We start from the raw sequence: 16,481 nt of genomic DNA on the forward strand, positions 1-16,481 counted from the left end.
GTATAGAACACCATACGTACAGGATGGTAAAAAATGTGCCCATCCATTCGTGTGTTTCCCTTCTCCTAGTCCCAGATAAACATTGGCCGTCTTGCTTATTCCTCCAACCATTTCCATGATTTGAGAATCATGAACATAACATAAACGCGATAAAGGGCATATATTGCCCTGGCTTGTATATAAAATTTACCATGCTTTGTCATACGATGCTTCGATTGGTCAGATGTTCTGACATGCGCAGTAGTGGCAAGTTTTTAAAATGGCGGAAGAAACAAATGTCGACACAACTTCACGACTGGTAAAGTCCACCGACGTTGTCGTCCATACTCAGCTACAAGATGTTATTATTGCACAGAGGAAGGCATATGAGAGACTCAAGACAAAGGTGCCTTTAAAATTATTTCAATTTTGTGATTAGATTCACTGGTATTACCGATTGCATCGATATATGTTATTTACGTTGATTACAAATTTTCGACGATAACACTTTCAACGTCAATAATAGTGTACACATTTCTTGACTCTGAAGACAATTCTGTGGCGCATCTCGGTGTCTACATTAGCATTCAGTGACATAAAAGACGGTTGTTCCATCGTAAAAACTATCAAAAAATAATGAATTATCCCGCATGACCCTGCGTCTTGTCATAATGTAATGGTCGTGTGCATCAGTGTGCGATACTAAATAAAATTTAGTTTTCACCGTTCAGTGCAGTGACCGAGTCAAACCGTAGCGGTCTTGTAGGAGAAACGGCAATTTTTTCTTCTTAAGTACTTGTCATGTCACGTCAGGCCAGATTTTCAAACCTGTCTAACTTAAGTTGGACGGTATGTCGTAAAGTTGTACATTTTGAAAGAGAAGTTCATGACTTTACACTTGTCCAGACATGTTTTCCCGGGGTATTTATCCATAGACAGTGGAGGGGAGACCTGTCTATGATTTATCTAACAGTTACCAGCATAAAATGTTCCACTATAGAGACTAATACATTGTAATCACATACATTTGAATCAATCCGTGTAATGTTTTTTATTGTAATTATAAAATATCCCTCCAAAACAAAGTGTCTATATAATATAACTTAAGTATTGTATCTTCATAATTTAGTACTACAAACGGTGTATGGGAGAGTACATCATACTGACAATGCCCCTCAACACTGCAGAACAGTGTGCCCTCTAAGCTAATTTGATGTGCTACTGATGCACACAATTTCTAGTGACACACCAACATTTGGTGTTCCCCTATATAGAAATCCCAGTTTTTATCATTTTGTCTCAACAACAACAAAATGTGGCTATCACTAGAGGGCATACTGCCGCAGAAGGAGAGGGATAATGTCAGAATTGAGTCCCAACCTACTCCATCTGCAAGCAAGATTAAATCGATGTAATGAAAATGAATAATCCTGTAATAAAACTGATTAATTTTTTTTATATCAGATGGAGTCAATGGAGAGTGAAATGATTTCTAAACAACAGTATGAAAAGGCTTTGAAGGAACTTGAGGTAGGAAAAGAAGAAAAACAAATTGTGTGTTTTTGCAAGACTGGAATTGAATATTCCAGCTTGAAAGCTATATTTATTAATATTTTCAGAATTAGACTACCTGGAGGTTTATGTTGCTTGAAGGTCCTGGTATTTCAACCTTGTCTGGAAAGTCCTGGCAGAATTTAATTTCTTCTGGCAACTCTTAGGGAATGCATTTTATGAAATGATATACCAAACAATGTTGAAAATTCCCATTTCTGACTAGAAAACATTTCCATTGTTAGATGGACCATCTGCAATCTATTGGAAAAAAGACTTTAAAAAAAAAACGATGGGAAATCACAAAAACTTTCATGCAAAAAGAACCAAATTTTTCAATACACTCAGCACTTGAACTATTTCTTTATTTTCTTTATTTATTTAATGGTAGACCAACAGGAGCAAGTCCCATTTACAGGCTCCTCAAATCATGAAAAACTCTAGAAAAAGACAAGAATACAAAACACACAAACATGGCAAAACAAACAAAATGCACATAAAAACACATTACAAGGCAAATATTAAAATCAAATCTTGCCAGGTGGACTTGAGATGATAATCTTACAAAATTGCATTTTAAAAATTTCTCAACCATAAAATTAAAAGTCAATATTCGAAATACTAGAACAAAGATCATTATAAGTTGTGATACATCTCTGAATGGCACAGTCTTTATGGAAATGCTCTTTTATATCAGCAATTATTACTGTATGCATATCATAAAAATAGATCAGCAGAATTTTCTTGTGAACTCTACAACAAAATTAATGAAAGCCTGAAGGTGTCATGAAATATTCAGAGATATGTTTGATAAGTATTATGGGATATTGATTTTGATTGAATTCCGTGAAAGGAATTCTGTAGCTCCAGTGACATCATCTATGTTAACTTTACATTGTCAGCTGCATTCCTGTATAAATGTTTTTTTAATTATTTATTTTGCACTTCAGGAAGAAAAGATAGCCCATGCTAAAACTAAGGCAAAATTACTAAGTGAGTCAGACAAGTTGCAATTTGCACTTGGAGAAATTGAAATTTTAACCAAACAGTTGGAAAGGGAAAAAACTGCATTTGATGAAGTGTAAGTATGATACATATTTTTATTACCTCTGCCAGTTATTTATTATATTTTTATATTATATTTGTTTTGTGTGCAAACAAATACCCCCCCCCCCCCCCCCCCCAGTAGAGAGAGGATTAGCTTTTGAAGTCTTTGTCTTTCTTTTTCTTTTGAAATAGGCTAGGCCAAATGAAGAGCAAAGTGTTGAAAGACAATTACAAAAATGCAGAATTAAAAGATAAATGTACAGGTAAGTAGAACCTTAGACTTGTTGAGCCTTTGTATTGAGTATTGTATAAATGGTAGGTGAAATATTTAGTGGGGAGTTAGACAACACACTTCTGGTTCAATGCTTACAAAAGTTTGTAAGATAGTATCGAATTGACGTTTTGTTCCAAACACAAACTTGAAAATTGTACCTGAAATTGTCAACATCAGTCTTTGTCAACAGATTGATGTGGTGACAAAGACTGAAGTGTGCAGTTGAAATTTTCAAGTTTGTATTTGGAACAAAAGTTCAATTCAATACTATGGTTAGTCTAGTTCCTATACAGTATCGCTACAACCATGGACGTATACTTCCATACTATGACTCACAGTAAAGTCAAGGCTAAAGGTCTTAATTATGCAACAACATAATCATGTTTATATGAACGCTGTAGGAGGCAGCACAGGAATGTGTGCTGATTGAGAGAATTTTACCAGACTGAGTTTGGGTTAGAAACCAGTCTTGTCATTCAGACTATACTATGGTTTACTAACACAAATGAATTTTCATTTGTAGTCTGTAAGGTATAACTTGTCATACCAATGTAACCATACTGTCAGTTGAGAAGACTGATAGGGCAAAAAAATACATGACTTATTTACACTCCATGTGACCTGCCATTTATTTCTGATTGGCTAAATTCCAGTGTAATAAGGTGACGGCAAGGAGTTGAGAAAGTCTTGTAGGTTGTGTCTGTCCCAGGGGTAATAATTACATTTTGAGCAAGCCTTTATTGTCACTAATTTTACCCATGGTCCTTAACTTTCACAAAAAACAGTAACACCAGACCAAAACCCTAGTAAAATAGCAATGGAAGTTGGCTAAATTTTGTCTACTCATCACCTTTAACATAACACTCACAGGAAACCCTAGTAAAATGATAGGGGAACTAACCTAAATTTTAGCTAAAACACTGGTAGGGAACTCTGGTAAAATGACTGAGAAATTCAGTGAGGTGTTAACTACTTACCACCCTTCGTAGAAACACTAGTTTCATTGAAGTTCGTGTCTGAAACTCTATGTAGAATTGTTTTATATCTAGTTGGACATCAATCAAAATCTATTTTATATGGTAAATATAACAAATCAAGTCTTTTCTTTGATTCCATATTAATCAGATTCTACATAAACCTCTATGTCTGATTTTAACTGCCTTATTAGTCATTGAGTTAAAACAAGGGTATGATTATCAGAATACATTGTTACCTTAGTTTGTAATATACGATATTTGTGATTCACTATCAGCTAACTATCAGTAGGGGTTGGCTGATGTGTGAGGGCACCCCAACACAGTGTATCTGTACAGACTAATTGTACACTGTACCTAGATAATTAGACTGTAAGCTACGTCGTGTCCCTCCCTCGTCACTGGCCTGCTCCAGTGAAAGGGGTTGACCGATGTGTGAGGGCGCCCCGTCATGGCATACCTTACAGACTACTGTGTAATAGACTTAAAGTGTCAACTTAAACATTTACATTCTTTTAGGATATATTTCTCTCCGTCAAATATTATAAAAGTTGTGTGTATCAAGAAACTGACAAAATAAACAATGACATATGCAGAAGTCAACAATAGAATGGAAGAGAGGAAGTTACTGAATCACAATAACAGTGCATGTGACACGTCACACGGAATGACATTGTTAAAATGACAAAGTCTGTGTACAATTAGACAAGGTAGTTTCAAGATTTGATATTTTTAGCTAATATGTTGGATTCAGTGTTTCCCGTTTATAGAAAAAATCTGATACATCTGATACATAGGTAAGGTGAAAAAAAAAAAACTACAAGAGGGAAGCCAGTGTATCCGATATGCTAAGGAAGCTTTGATGGCCATGCCTTGAAAATCACAAGGCAGTTAGCAGACCTATATAAAGCTACAAATAATCTAATTTGCTTTTCAAGATGATAAACTACCTGAATCATCATCACGTTCTACTAGGGGAAGTGTGTCTGGTTCTTCCCTCATATCGATCATTGCCAAGAAAAACTTATAAATGTTCATGTATTTCTCGGACAATTCCAGAATGGAATCTCTTACCATTATCCGTTCAACAATTGAAGTCAATAGACAGTTTCAAATCTGCCCTCTCCAGCATTGATATCACCGATCTCATAGATCGTGCTCACCTGAACATGTGTGAGATCTAAAGGACTCCGCCAACATTACGTCTATGTGATGATAATCTTTTTTGCGAATGTTTACACAGTATAGAAGTAGACGTAGAAGTACTGACTGCGAACACGTAATTGGCTGAAGTTTAGCTGCTGTTTTTTTTTCAACAAAATCAAACTCTTTGGATGCAAGTCAAATTTTCTCTAGCCTTTCTTTATATTCTTTTCGTTCTGTTTTTCCTTGTGTGCTGTGTACATCTTTGTTTTGTACATAAATAAAATTAAAAATTAAAAAAAAAAAGAAAAAAAAAAGAAGTACTAACTGCCATATGGATTGTTTGAAACGCAATACAATTTGTTCACTAAGTTAAATTAAAGGGACTGTCATCATGTCCCAGTTCTGAAAATTTGTTGTTCTTTTTGTTTCACATGATGAATTATCTGTGTTAATCTCCATGTTTAGTCATCACTAGTCACTATGAGATCTATAGTCTAGCAGTCAAGCAAACTATCGGAATCATTCAATGATGTCGTTTTTGGATGCACCCCAAAAATTGCTGTTAGTACCAGAAAATTACACCTACCTGTCAACACTATATTGGGATTTTTTACTTAACTCATTTCAAAGGACAAATTGACATAAATACAAGTTAGTATTTAGTTGGGTGTTACATGTAAGTGTTGTACAATATCATATAAGGCCAGAAAAAATACAAAAGCTGCTCAACGGGCAACCTAGCTCCCCTCACATTGGTTGGATAGGTAGGTTGGTCGATTTTCTTTTTCACAATGTGAATGTTGGACAAGGATGACATGTAAAAACACATATTTAATGAAAGGATGTAAAAATCATATTTAATGATGGCAAAACATTTCAAGTTAAGTTTACATAGTACTTTATTAAAACACATTGTTGTAAATATTTGCTCATTCCTTTTAGTGCATGTTGGATATGCTTAGTTTAATCTCAATTCACTCTTGTATGCATCATCAGAGCGAAGTGAACAACTGTATAAGATATTATATAATTTGGAATTGACTCAAATGTATATGGTCACATGTATTATTCAGAAAATATAAAGAAATCCCCTTAAATTTGAAACAAAATGTGCAAAATTTTGAAACAAAATATCTTTCCATTATCACTGTACTAAGAACTCAATTTGTGTAGTAACAAATATAAACATGTCATGCCAGTCAAGGAAGTCATTGAGAGGCAGCAATACTTGAAAGTGATTGGACAACACATTGGAGGTAGCCATGTTTACCATAGCAACTACCTCATTTCCTAATATTTGTTTGTTTTCCTTACATTCCTACAGAAATCAAGGCTCATGTTGAGGAACAAGAAGACATTCTCCATGCCAAGGAAGTTACTATCAAAGACCTCAAAGACAGACTTGCCAAACAAAAGGAAAACCACAAACAACAATTATCAGAAATGAATATCCAGTTACAACAAGAAGCATATATTGCTAAAATGTTTGGAGACACAGAGAAAAAACCAACTTCTGCTTCATCATCAAAAGCTTACAGAGTGTGATCTTGGATTTCCTGGTGAATCACTTCTGCACTTCCAAGTTACAAAAATGAAGCTTGCTGGTCAGCTATCCATTATGCTATTTTAAAACCCTAATGTTCGAATCCCATGGTCTTGGGACTACTATCTTACTTGTAACAGCTGAACCATAGGGATCAATGTTCTTTTGTTCAAAACCAACTTTTCCTAAAGCTCTGTCAGACAACTGTTTTTCACGTCAAATTTTAATCCCAACTCATCATAAACCTTTAAATGCTAAAATGTCATAACATGTATGTGTTCACTTTGAAATTCCATGTACAAGTTGGTGTCTCAAAATCTGCACACTATGTACTGAATGTGTAGAGTATTCTTTCTCGTTACTAAATTATAATGGAAATTATACTGTGATGTTGATTTTGGTGTATTGTTTTTAAGACTCCAGATTCCTTGGAGTGTCTGACATGTTACATATATTATTTATAATATTATTCAAAACTGATCAAAGAATTTGATGTCTGAGTCTTCAAAAACTGTAGCTTGTACTGCCTCCATTTATGTCAGTGGTTACTAATACTAGACTAAGTGATTTTCAATGTGTCTATATGCCACGGTACTTGAATAGTAGTTTATGTGAATAGTTGCTGTATGTGAAATAATATAAATGACCGCAAGCTTTCCTGAGAAAGCAATCATGATTGAATACTTGATTGAGAATATATACATAAAATTCTACGATTGGCATCCATAAACATTTGGAAATTACCTGTTTTTTTTCACTATAAAGCTTATAAAATATATAACACTTGTAATAATGAAAAATTGTCTTTGTCTATTTCACTATATGTATTATGTATAATAATAATTTTTATTTATCTGTATATAAACACTTGTCTCCCACGAAGTCCAGTGAGGGCCATCCCTCATGGGTTCAGTGTTAATTAATGAGGAAACTGGAGTACCTGGGGAAAACCTATGTCTAGCTATGTACGAAACTTATGTGTGTATGTATGCAGGTATGTGAGTATATGTGTGTGTGTGTATGTATGTATGTATGTATGTATGTATGTATGTATGTATGTATGTATGTATGTATGTATGTATGTATGTATCATATGTATGTATGTATGTATGTATGTATGTATGTATGTATGTATGTATGTACGATATGTGAGTGTAGCGGAAGAAATAATAGCTCTGGTTTGTGAGAATGAATCAATGGTATGTTTGTACCATAGTATAGTGTTAATTTGTGATTGGCAGGAGATAACTGTATCAGTGGCCAATCAGTATGTATGCTTGTACTTTCGTAAGTATGTGAATGTGGTATTTGTCGACTACCTATCACCTGGCATGCAGTGGTCAATGGTGCAACAGTGCAGTGTGGTATACAACCAGCCAGATGGCGAATGGCGCCCTCAATATCAGGATTGACCACGCCGAGTGCCACCGGCTTCGAATACCGCTGCACTAGGACGTTCGTTCGGACATGTGGGCAAGATTGAACAACTTTCGCTACCGTTACTGTGTGTAATTGTATTATTGGCGTGACCCAAAGAAATATGTATTGGTTGGACTACAAGTCGTGCTAAAGTAACTGAAAGTAAGTTTACCCCAAGAGGGCTCACATTGTCACAAGTTCACTGGCGCTGCGACTTTTTGAGCTTGCGTTGGAAATTGTTGATAATTTGTGTGTGTCGCCTGCTCGACGGGGGATTCGGATTTACAAATCATACAAAAGGTACTACTTCTGCTTGACACTAAATCACGTTGAGATTATTGCACACAGTCCTTCGTGGTGCTGTACTCTCGCAACAGTATAAAATAGTGTTCCCTGTTGAAGAAGAGCATTCGCCGACATATTTGAATTTCCCGCGACGAGTTCTGTCACGAGCATACCGTGCAGACACGAGTGAATTTTACGATCTCAATTTCACATGTTTTAGGACAAAGAGAAGATAGTTATCATACAAAGTGATTGCTACAGCACATGAAATTACGTGTATGATGTTACTGAAATATTCTAAATGTAAAACGAGTCTAATCGCGCGCCAGACCATAATACATGTAATATGGATCAACGTGTAGTGTTCACACTGAACCTGAATATAATCATGCTTATTATTAATTGGAAATACATGATTTGCCAAATGGCCTTCATCATCATCGTCATCATGCGGACACATCCAAGATAGAGTCCACAATGTTGCTCCATTATTATGGCTTCTTCCTCATTAGACTTTGGAGGTCCACAATCTCTTGCTTGGTGTCCATGTAGCTGTGAAGTCTTCTTCCCCTGTTTGGACAGGACAATTACAATTTGTCCTGTCCAAATGGCTGTACACGTTTTCAAAGTTTGGGGATTTGATATACTGAGGCAACATTTTTTTGTATACTCGACAATGGAAATATCCATGCCAAAATAAAAGGCCATTTCTAAGGTCACGCAAGTATTAAAGTTCCGGGTAAACACTCCATAATTTTGAAATTGTAGTCTGATCGATATTTCCGACAGTTTTATTTGTCGAAATTAAATACACATGTAGTAAATTTAGTTTATTTATGTGTGATGGTTTATAGTGTTAATTGTTATCAATACTGCCAGTAACGGTGTGAAATTTAATATTGGAGAGTTTTATGTGATTTAGGGAGCCTTCAGTACTTACAAGGGGGAGGGGGGATGGGGCCAAGGCTGCTGCGTAAAGTCATTTAATGTAACCATCCCCCGATTCCATTGTGCTAAAAAGTGGCCCTCCCCAATTTCCTTTCTCTAAATATGACTCTCCCCTATTTCAAAAACATGGTTTAAATGTGGTCAGACATGGAAAAGGACACTAGTTCCAGAATCAATGGTTATATAAGGAATAAATCCCACCACTTGAAAATGTTAAAGGCATTGGTTATTTCCCCCAACTACTACCACCGCAGTATATTTATATGCGGACACTGTTCACTATTATGCCACATGGTTGTCAACAGCGATTTGATGATATGGTCTAACCTAAGTATTATTTGGTTTTACTGTAAGTCACATACCAGTTTTCTCTGAATCACGACGTTAGTGTGCAGTTTTCCACAATGATGGCCTCTATCACACCGCTGTACCACAGGGACACGTAATCAGGATTTAGGATTTATACGAGCAACAAATATGCAAAATTAAGAAAAACTGTTTCTGATGACATGACTTCAAATAATAGGGTAGGTAGGTCAGATTTTTATTTCATTTTACTTAAGATTTTTTTAAATTACTTCGATCCCAAGATAAGATACTCATCAGTCACAATATTTCCCTGAGAGTTTGATGAGGTGGAAAGGAAGTAAATGAAGACAGTTATAAGTTAAGTAGATGAACGTGTTATGCGTGTATACATACTGTTAGTCTAGGACCTGGCTTCTGAAATACGATTTCTAAAAATATGTGACCACAGATGAGGCAAAGGCATAAAGATGTACTGGGAAATATAAGAAATTAATTGTTACTATTTTACCTTTTTGCATACAAAAAATGTTAAGGGTCATGTGCTTAAACTAGGGTCGGTCTGGTTATTGGAAACGCACCATTTTTTATTTTTTAGCGCCCCCCCCCCTCCCCAACGGGAGTGCTATTACAATGGGCTCCGTCTGTCCGTCTGATGTCATTTCTCAGACAAGCAACATCTGAATTCTTTCGGACCTGACACAAAGGTGACATATCATGTGGGACATATGCATGTCAATTTTTTTTTTTGATTATGTGCAAATTTGACCGAATGGCAGCCATTTTTATAGTTAAAAATCAATATTTACTGTATAACTCAAAAACATTCCATTTGAGTGTCTTCCCCATATTATCAGATGCAGGCTATCTTTTGAGAGCTTTGACCTTGATCTTCAGGGTCAATTATCAAAATTGAGCCAATTCCTGCCTATCACAGACACATTGTTGCATTTACATATTGCCAATTTCTTTTAAATCATGTTTTCAAGTATTAGAAAAGAAGTATACACAAACATTATCACATATACACAATCACTATATTTAATACTGCATAACTAAACAACTTCAATCATAGACTCATCATAAGCTATTACTTACATGATTGTAGCCACTTTGTACCAATTATGTGTGGCTTATGTCTTTTAAGTTTTAGATCATGTCTGCAGATAATGCAGAACGTGTAACGTGCACTTCTGGGCGAATAATGATATGTATGCTCTATTGTGTGAGATGATTTATTGAGTTTAGGCCAAGTGAAAAAAAAATTATGTATGTTTCTGATATTAAATATATATAGCTTCAGAAAATAGGGTACATGTAGGTAGATCAGAATTTTATTTTAAATTTGTAAAAAATGATTTTGACCCCATAAAGATAAGACACTCATCGGTCACAATACTTAGTGAGAGTTTGATGAGGTGTAAAAGAAGTAAATGAAGACAATTATAAGTTAAGTAGATGAACAGGTGCAGACTACTGTTATAGTCTTAAATGATAAATCACAGATAAGGCAAAGGGGTGTAGGTGCACACAGAAATAGAAGTAAATTAATTATTTAAAAAAGTGACCACAGATAAGGCAAAGGCATGAAGATATACATGGAAATACTAGATATCAATTGTTACCAGTTTACCATTTTGCATGCAAAAAAATGTTTAGGGTTAAACTAGGGTTGGTAAGGTTATCTGAAACATATTTTTTCTATTGAATAATGTTGCTGTGAATGAATATCTTCCATGTACACTGACACCCACCTGATGCAATGAATCATGATATTCTGCAAAGATAACAACATTGTTGGGTAGGCAAGTCACATAGTGGATAAAGATATTTTTTATAAAATTCATATATTCACCCACCAACTAAGACTCCACCCATCTATCTATCTATCTATCTAATAAATTTATATAGCGCCACCAATCACCCATAGCAACAGTGAACCAGTGGTGTTCATTGCATAGATAAAAATAGGGGTGCATAGAGATGTAGACAAATATTAAACAATATTGATACATATATGATACATATACATATGCCTACATACCAGCAAATAAGACTACAGCAACAGCCACATATAGCACCTGCAGAGTGCACTTTAAGATTACAACAATGAGTCAAGCATTCAAACATTAAAAACCACATTCATAAAGAGAACCAACAGTATCTTGTGTAAAAATCAAATTGATAGTTATGAATCAGCTTGCCAAGAAAAAAATGAATGTCATCTACAAATTGTACAGTTGTGTTACAACACTAGTTTTCTGATTTGTAGTTGCTCATCAATATCTATGTAATTTGTCTGATTTCATAGGAACAATGACATGGGACTTTGCTATATTATTGGCTGTTGTCATGGTAACACATTTTTGTTGTTGTGCTAATAGTGATATATATTTGCAAATGTCAAGATAGTTCCTCTTTATCAAAAATAACCTAAGTTAACCTAAGTTTTGCAACACCCTAAAATTTCACCTCAAAGGTGACGGAATGTCACGGTCTATTTAATCTGTCATTTAACTGTTTTGTATTAAGGCAAAAAAAAAAGAATTGTTTTTGGTCAGTGTGCGCATCACTTAAATACCCTCATGTTGGTCTTTTTTGTGTATGTTTGTCCAGCCCATGAAGTTGAGAGGATAAAAAAAAATTGTGTAAAAAAGTGCTGTAATTTTTTTTTAACAGTCTCCACGTCTGTCATATATTTCCTTATTTGTTACTAATATTAGACTCTATCAAAGAATTTTATATATAGAAACTAAGTACATTATCTCCAGGATGAAGCTGTCCTACAAACATTAAGTTACTTTCCAGGTTTCCGTTACTGAACTACAGGAAGACAAAATGTGATTTTGGCTGAAAACATGGCTGTTACCATGGTAACATGCATATTTTGGGGGAAGAATGGTTCCTGACAACTTCCTGTGTCGGTTAATACCTATCACACACAAAAACATTTATGTGTGCAACCTAAACACATTAAAATTTTAATATGATCCACAAACCCAACCCATAGTATTTTTAGCTCCGCTGTCAGTATAGGTTGTATAGAGTATAGAGAGTAGAGTGAATCATAGGTGTCCGTCAAACTTTTATATTTTCATTATCTACTCCGAAAGTGACAGTCGGAATTCTTCGATATTTGGTGTGCATGTTCCCTAGGGGGAGGCTATTCAGATTTGTTCATGCCAAGTTGATCTGTGCCATTTTCAATTTTTTATGATTTTTTTTCATAAAATGTCATTTTGATCATCTCCTTGAAAACTTCTTGTCAGATTGCTTTGATATCTGTTGTGTTGATGCGCAGGGGGTAGCTCACTTAGATTTGTTAATTTCAAGTCAGCACGTCTTCTTTTCTATTTTTTATGATTTTTTTTTTGTAATTTAAAAAAAAAAATGAATATGTTAATGAGCATTATGACTGCCGCCATATTGGAAATCAGTCCGCGAGACTTTAGGTAAACTGCAACTTTTCAAAAGACACTATTGACGTCAAACAAGCAATGCAATATGTGCCGTAGTCTTAATTCTACGTATTGTGCGCCCAAATGACAAATATTTGTTCGAAACAGGGTTGTAAACTTCAAATCCAAATTCTCCACCCTCCTACAGAATGGTTCATTCCAGTATACGCACCTCACGATCAAGTGAGCTAGCTCTATGAGCATGCCTGAACTGAAGTGTATGGGATGATTTTTGACAGAGTCAGTCGTCAATAAAAACGATAATACTCTTTCTAAAATTATCACATTTTGAAAGGGAAAGTACTTTGTGGTTCATTTATGGAGTTTTGTTTTTGTACGATCAATCTTGGTGGCAAAATCACAGCGTCAAAATTACCGATGTGGTAGTTCCGTACGGCGACAATCTCAAGTACCCGGATGCACGAGGGACTAACCCGGAAGCAAGTTGTTGCCAGCCATACGTTACAGTGGTAACATCGTCCGAGAAATCGCTGCGTTCAGAGTGTCATTATTCACAGAATTGTTTTTTTTTCGAGCGAAAACCCGTCTTGAATTGTATAACTCTAACAAATGAAGACATGTCAAGTTATATTTTGAAAGTTGTATCGCTAGTTTGAGACGATTTCCTCACGTACTATCGAGGCTTGGACCTTACTCCAGTTCAGCGGGAAGTTTAGCCAGTCCGATAATTCTTTCTGGTTTAGTTTACAACACTTTTGATCACACAGATTTTGATTTTGTGATGAAAAAGAAATTTAGAAAAAGATCACTTCAACCATTTCGTTGTGTTTTCTTTATGAAAGGTAATCAAACATGAACGAGTGTTACCACTGTAACGTATGGCTGAGAATGACTCTCTTCCGGGTACTTGGGATTGTCGTCGTACGGAAACTAAGATGGCGATTAATACATTTCTTCCCTATATATATCTACTACAACTAGTACAAGTTGAATGTTGTTGACTGGGTAAATTTGTTAGAAAATTGAAATTCAAATTGCCTCAAAATTATTTTAGATCCCTAGTTTATTTCATTCATCATTAAAATTTTCCATGGTTAAAGAATTATTTATAGCCAACCTCAAAATCTTCTCTTTTTTTTCTTTTTCTTGTGTGCATTTCCCAGTCATTTTTTTTCCTGAGATTTTGTGCAATTTTTCATAACAGTAGATTTTTGTTATAAAATGGTGACTATGGTATAAAAGTACAATACATTACCAACTTCTGTCTAAAATGTGTTTTATAGTGAGACATCATATGAAACCAGTAACCACTTTATTACATCGCTAAAACAAAACTGCATAGTGAAGAACTGAACCACTTCTACATGTCACCAAAATAAAAAAAAAACTTTAAAAAAAACAGCGGAGCTATTCTGACCGATAGGTCGCTTGTTATTTTATCCCAACAAATGTTGGTCTGAGTCTCCCTACACCATGTTACATATTCATGATATTGTGCTCTAACTAAATTTGTCATCATTTTTGGTTCTGTCATCATGGATTTCCATATTCCTGAGACTCTAACAGAGAGTTTGATATATTTATATTATGCTGGTTATTTTCCGGTTGTGGTTGATGTCAGAAATGCCGGACCTGCTGCAGCACTTTTAGGGTTAGGTTTAGATTCGTAATATCAGACCATGTCAATCAAATCACCGCTGACAATATCAGGAGTATGCCCATCTAGTGTTTGGGTTCTCTGCCAGTGAGATTGAAATATAGGTAATGATTAATGCAGTAGGTGGTTTGGAAATAAGCAATACCTTTTAAAACTTTGAAAGTGTTGGCAGCGATGGCATTAAGTCTTTTTTAAACTATTGATTCTGAGTCCAGTGTCCTTTTAGCATTTAAACCATGTTTACTAATATTTTAACCGGGGGAGGGTCATGTTTTAGAGAAAGGAAATTGAGGGAGGGTCACTTTTTAGCACAATGGAGTCGGGGAGAGTCATATATTACACAGCGGCCCGTTCCGTAGGCCCTTCCCTTGTAATTACTGAAGGCTCCCTATTAAAGGTCTAAATGTATGCGTAGCTAAGTAGATAAAATGTTATAAATCAATACGGCGTATGCCGGTTATCGAACTTCCGGTTGTTTCGCAGGAAAGTATCGCGAGAGGGCGCACCATATCTGACAAAGTGAGGGCCAGAATTTTCGTCATGGCATCTAATAGTATGGCGATGTATGAAGCTGTCAACAAAATGGGCGTAAAAGAACTCCGTGCATTCATAAAAGAGTGGAAAATTACTACTTCTAAATCTACTAGATATCGCCAGAAATGCTGTCAACCTTGGTCTTGAAACACTAGAAAATGATAATTTTCTGAGAGAACGGACGAGGAGACGAATAGTGGATGTCGGGCATCAAAAAATAGAACTAATCGACAGCGGAAACATTGAAAGTTGGAAGGAGGACCTTCGAAACATACCCGATGTAGACATGATAAACATATTTCTTTACTTTACTGGTGTCTGTTGCTTGACAAAAGAACGATTAGAAAATTACAAATCTGACAACAGCTTCCAATCTGATTAAAATCCGATGTAGATATTTGCTGATCGTTCATTGCTATTTTACCTTCGTTATTTTGCCTGAATTGACCTTCTTGGTACATGTTTACATTTTTTAGCCTGCCTGATCGCCTCCTCTACGATCAGGCTAAAAAATGTAAACATGTACCAAGAAAAATAATATCAGGCAAAATAACGAAGGTAAAATAGCAATGAACGATTAGCCGACATCTACATCGGATTTTAATCAGATTGAACAGCTTCCAGCTACAGTCGTTGCAATATTGAGAGTTCGGTCGACAATTACCAAGCCACATGTTTATATTGTAACTGATGTCGCCGCATACTTAGGCCTTTCTTGTTTATTAGAACAGTGGTGTAGCACCACGGGTGAAATCATAAAACTTTGTCCAGAAAAAAACATTTCATGTACTGGTTATAAGTTGGCATAAACTTCGTACCTTCGTGGTACATGTTTGATCGCCTCCTCTACCGATCAGGACAAAAACGTAAACATGTACCACGAAGGCCAATTCAGGCAAAATAACGAAAGTAAAATAGCAATGAACGATTAGCCGACATCAACATCGGATTTTCATCAGATTGGTTTTATACAAGCTGCAATAACTGTAGCGTATATTGTGATTTTGAGGGTTCTTTCCTCTGTTTTGTACCTTTTTCCGTTCCGATGTTTGACTGGAAGCAATCGCTACAATTTCTCCAACGGTAACGCAAATGGACGAGGTCACACTGAAAACGTGAGTGAGATGTCAGTGTACTACCCGTTTCAAAATGTTGCTACTTTTGGGTTTTCCTCACGTTCGAATTGCAGAGCCAAACTTACGCGAAATATTAGGAGAACGAGAGGTTAATTTGCTATTTCGTTATTTGATGGGCGATAATGCAATATTATAGCGTAAAGTTACGGGGAATGACAGAAAATCTTTAGTCAGTGGTTACGATGCCTATAGACTCTATGCTTTCAAGTTGCAACAATGCTCTACAATTCTGGCCCTCACTTCCGGTTCTAAAACAGCGCCCC

The 16,481-nt window shown here is 35.7% G+C and overlaps 1 protein-coding gene across 1 annotated transcript; it reads left to right on the forward strand.

Moving 5' to 3' along the window:
- The first annotated feature begins 259 nt into the window (after positions 1–259).
- On the forward strand, positions 260–6,516 carry LOC144446956 (spermatogenesis-associated protein 24-like). The gene is made up of 5 exons (XM_078136814.1): positions 260–385; positions 1,444–1,509; positions 2,481–2,611; positions 2,770–2,840; positions 6,296–6,516. The coding sequence occupies exons 1-5, from the start codon at positions 260–262 to the stop codon at positions 6,514–6,516; spliced, it is 615 nt and encodes a 204-aa protein (XP_077992940.1).
- Positions 6,517–16,481: the final 9,965 nt, after the last annotated feature.

This window comes from Glandiceps talaboti, chromosome 15 (assembly GCF_964340395.1).
Source record: "Glandiceps talaboti chromosome 15, keGlaTala1.1, whole genome shotgun sequence".
Classification (NCBI taxonomy): Eukaryota; Metazoa; Hemichordata; class Enteropneusta; family Spengelidae; genus Glandiceps; species Glandiceps talaboti.

Excerpts from the sequence above, each read along its gene's own strand:
- LOC144446956 (XM_078136814.1), top strand. The coding sequence starts at position 260 with ATGGCGGAAGAAACAAATGTCGACACAACTTCACGACTGGTAAAGTCC. Across the intron at positions 1,510-2,480 it reads AGGCTTTGAAGGAACTTGAG|GAAGAAAAGATAGCCCATGC; the intron begins GTAGGAAAAGAA and ends TTTGCACTTCAG. Across the intron at positions 2,841-6,295 it reads ATTAAAAGATAAATGTACAG|AAATCAAGGCTCATGTTGAG; the intron begins GTAAGTAGAACC and ends ACATTCCTACAG.